Genomic DNA, 4,190 nt, shown 5'->3' with positions numbered 1-4,190 from the left:
TTTGTATTTTTAGTAGAGACAAGGTTTCACCATGTTGGCCAGGCTGGTCTCCAACTCCTGACCTAAGGTGATCTGCCCACCTCAGCCTCCCCAACTGTTGGGATCACATGGCTTGAGTCACCACGCCTGGCTGGAAAATTCCTGTATCTAATATAGATATGGAATTCAAATCCAAGTCTGTCACGTTGAAGAGTCTAGAACCTCAGCTTTTAGGCACTGAACTACATTGCTTTCTTAAAAAATAACCATATATGTGTAGTCAAGGGGATTGTACAAAAACCTATCTTCTTGTGCACAAACCTCACTAGGGTACTTCCTGGCCAAACTGTGATACTGCATCATATGCTCTTATTTCAGAAAAAGACTAAATATTTGTTCTTATTACAGTAGGTTATGTGTCAGGGTTAAAAGCAGAAAAAAAGTCACATACATGAGTGTGAATATGACATGTAAGTTCATTCTATGAAATGGCCTCTTCCATGTTTTAAAAAAATATTCAAACACTAATGTGATGCAGTTTGTAATTCTACTTTATACCTGTTCAGGGTTTCTAATGTTAGTTCTCTATTATTAGTTTTTGAGACAAGGCATCACTCTGTTGCCTAGGCTGGAGTATAGTTGTAAGATCATGGCTCACGGCAGCCTTGACTTCCAGGTTCAAGCAATCTTCCTGCCTCAGACTCCCGAGTAGAGTCTGTTTTTATTGCTATTCAACTTTTTGGTCCTCAAATATGATGAAATTACCCTAACCAGATAACCACATAGTAGATCCTCAACTACTTCAACTCTCAAAAGAAATGGCAAAAACAAAGGGTAAAGAGTAACCTTATGTGCACTCTTGATGGAACAAACTTCTAGTGAAATCTCTTGAAACAAACTGCAGGAAGCCATGCATTATAATCATTATTATTAGAATTTTAATATTTTGTCTGCTAATGAAAACTTATAACCCATGATTCATATAACTGTACTTCAGAAAGTAAAGACTCTTTCTGAAAAATGCACAGGCTAGCTTCCTTTTCTCGGTTTACCTTTCTACTTTAGAGCAGAGGTGTTGCAAGGATTAGAACCAAAGGTGATCCAGAAAGAAGAAACTGCAGGAGAACTATGGACATTGCAAGGAAAATAGTGTTGTGCTCAATTTTTAGTTTTACATTAAGCTCCCGGAGGACACTCCTTAGAAGTCTTCCATAATTATGTCGGCTATTCTTTCCGCTCTCCCTATCTGTGTTTTGTTACTGAGCTGGTACTCCTTGGTTGTGTCAGTTCTTGATTCTTTACCCACGGGAGTGGAAAGAAGTCTTGATCTAACGGAGTAGCCATCGAAAGAAAGAGCAGTCAGTTTCCTATTCCTGCACGCTCCCCCCAGCTGTCTTCTTGCTTGGGGAAGTAGTTACTGTAAAGCATTCCAATTTTCCTAAGCAGATCTTTTCCCCTCACATCCCTTTTTCCTTTTTTTTTATTCCAGTAACTGTTTTGGCTCTTTCATTGGTCATACATGACTGCCATCCGAATCCAACCCTCCTGAATTCTGTCCCTGTCCATTCTAAATCCTTATTCTGCACAAATAAGACATACTAGGTCTCAACATTGGTCTAGAAGTCAGAGTCATGCCTATTTCATTCTGCCTCCATCAAGAAGCGCCCGTAGGGAATAATAATAATAACAACAACAACAACAACAATAACAACAAAATAGAAGCTGGCCTTGTCTCAGCGCCAGCCCCAGGACTGGTTTCCCAGCAATAGGCGCAAGGTACAGCCCTTGTCGGAAACTCCCAGCCTCGCTCAGGGGGGAAAATGGGGTTTTCCGGAGACCTGTTTCCCTAGGGTTTAAAAGCGCGTCGCGTGGGAGCTTCGCTTTCACTTCTCTAGGGAGTTCTGAGCTGCAAGAGCCCAGCTACTCGCCGAACCGGGGTCGTCTGCGTGAGTAACTTGGAGCGTCCAGGAGCACGGGAAGGGCGCCAGACAGACAGAGAGCCTTTGGCTGCCTCTGAGACCGGCTGTAGGCTGCCACCGCTGAGCGGCGCGGAGGCTGCAGCGTTCCGTCTCCGGACAGAAAGCAGGCGTCGGGGACTGCTACTCGCAGCCTGCCAGGGGCAGCAGCAGCCCCAGGTTCAAGTGACTATGGGCCAGGATACTCAAGCGCAGCTGGCGGCCGCCCGTGGGAGAGCCAGTGCTCTCCGCAGGTCCAAAGTGCAAGGCCGGGCTCTTCCCGGACTTGCCTAGGCGCAGGGGCCCCCAGCGCGTCCCGGATTGCCCTGGCGCGCCTGGCGCGCGAACTTGTGTGCAAAGGAGAAGAGTGCTTACCATGGAACATGGTCTGCGGGAGGTGGGCGTAGTCATGATGACCGCAACTGGAGCAGGAGCAAGCTCTCACCGCCCATAGTCACTCCCAGGACTCTGGTCTTCCGCGGAGTTGCCGAGTCTGCGTTGGGCAGGGTGATCTCTGAAGCTGGTTCCTCTTACCCACGCCGTGCCTGCTGTTTCATCCATCCCACGGGGGGCGGCACACATCACGGCCTGGTTCTGCGCTTTGCCTTTTCCATAACTTCCGTAGGATCCGCCAGCAATGTACTTTCAGTTTCTACTTTGCGCTTGGTCTGCAGGTTCGATTTCTGAAGCTGGTTCCTCTTACCCACGCCGTGCCTGCTGTTTCATCCATCCCACGGGGGGCGGCACACACCACGGCCTGGTTCTGCGCTTTGCCTTTTCCATAACTTCCGTAGGATCCGCCAGCAATGTACTTTCAGTTTCTACTTTGCGCTTGGTCTGCAGGTTCAATTTTTGGGATAATCAGCACGGAACCTTCATTATCCCCTCTCTCCTGGGCACCTGCTTCCCGCGCACCTGGACGAGGACCAGAGGAGGGCGCGAATTTCCAAATCACCGCAGGAGAAACCAACTGGCCTGAATCAAAGCGATTCTGGGTAAAAGACTTTACCAGATGACCTCTCAACGCCTTGGCAACGCTTGGCGACTGGGAGCTAAAACCATGAGTTGTTAATATGTGCACGGAAGCCACAAGTGTGCAAGACGCAAGCTGGGTTATTGGAAGCGGACGACACCAAGGAGGCGTTGACGCGGATGTGGTGGACGTTGCCAAGTCGTCTCTTAAAAAGAGGAAGTGAAGAATGATTAAGAGGGTCACGCCCTCTACCACTCCAACCTCTCTAATCAGTCTCTTTCTGTTCTGTCTACTGTACATGCACCTGCTCAGGTGAGACCTCAAGGAAAAATAATCCTGTGGGTCCACCTAATCTGGTAAGTGTTACATTTGGAAAATCAAACCCCAAATTAAATAGAAGACGTGGAAACTGACAATAACATTTGACTAGGACTTCCACACGCACATTTATCTGAATTGGTTAATAAATCAAACTAACCATCTTGAATGTGTGCCACTGAAATGTTAACTTTTTCCTGGGCTTGAATTATGTAGCTTATTTGCTACATTAGTTTGGTTTCTGCTATTATGCAGAAACCCTGCTTAGATGAAGGTGGATAATGTAAACCAGTAACGACAGCGATAATAATAACGACTATCATTTATCTAGCATTTGCTCTCTGCTAGTGTTGTGCTAAGTATTTTATGTATATCATCTCTGGTAAAACTTTGTGTGAGGCAGACCGTTTTCTTATCTGCACTTTACAGATGTGGGGACTGAGACTTCCTTAAGTAACTTGCGAAAGTTCACTTAGCTAACTGAGCTTAGACACAGACTTGCTGCATTTGGGCTGTAGAAACTCCTGCTTGGAACTCCTGTGAATAAAGTAATAATGTGCACACTGATGCCGGGAGGGAGACGACAGGACGTGTGTGGCTTTGCCCCAGTGTGGGGACTTCAGGAACGGTTCCTGGAGTTTGTGACTTCTAAATTGACACTTGAAGAGGAATGAACTTGGGGCTGATAAGGAGTATGTCACTTTCTATTATAATGTGAACAAGGAAGAGGAAAAGAGGAGGGAAGGAGAAAGGAAAAAAAAAAAAAAAAGAATGGCAATGAACTAGTGAAAACAGAGTTGCTCAAGCCTGAAACTTGGGTCTCTGATTTCCTTTTTTTGTCTCACTTCCCACATCAAATCCATAGACAAGTGCTGTCTGCTCCACCTCCAAAATTAACCCTAAGTGACTATAGAGACTGTCTAAGGGATCTTCCAGCTTTCACTTTTGCCCACAACCCTTCATTC

At 46.2% G+C, this 4,190-nt stretch overlaps 1 protein-coding gene across 4 annotated transcripts in view; it reads right to left on the bottom strand.

The window, feature by feature from the left end:
• IL7 (interleukin 7) overlaps positions 1-3,314 on the bottom strand; it is a 68,064-nt gene extending 64,750 nt beyond the window's left edge. For all 4 annotated transcript variants that reach the window (XM_011937156.1, XM_011937157.1, XM_011937158.1 and 1 more), the window contains exons 1-2: positions 2,649-3,314; positions 2,310-2,479 (exon numbers count right to left, since the gene is read on the bottom strand). In XM_011937156.1, coding sequence (XP_011792546.1) covers positions 2,310-2,319 — 10 coding nt within the window. In that variant the 5' untranslated portion in view covers positions 2,320-2,479; positions 2,649-3,314. The remainder of the gene's footprint in view (positions 1-2,309; positions 2,480-2,648) is intronic.
• Positions 3,315-4,190: the final 876 nt, after the last annotated feature.

Source organism: Colobus angolensis, unplaced genomic scaffold (genome assembly GCF_000951035.1).
Source record: "Colobus angolensis palliatus isolate OR3802 unplaced genomic scaffold, Cang.pa_1.0 Scaffold16, whole genome shotgun sequence".
In the NCBI taxonomy this organism is placed as follows: Eukaryota; Metazoa; Chordata; class Mammalia; order Primates; family Cercopithecidae; genus Colobus; species Colobus angolensis.
The sequence above is the reverse complement of the archived record's forward strand: the minus strand, read 5'-3'. Positions and strand labels throughout refer to the sequence as shown.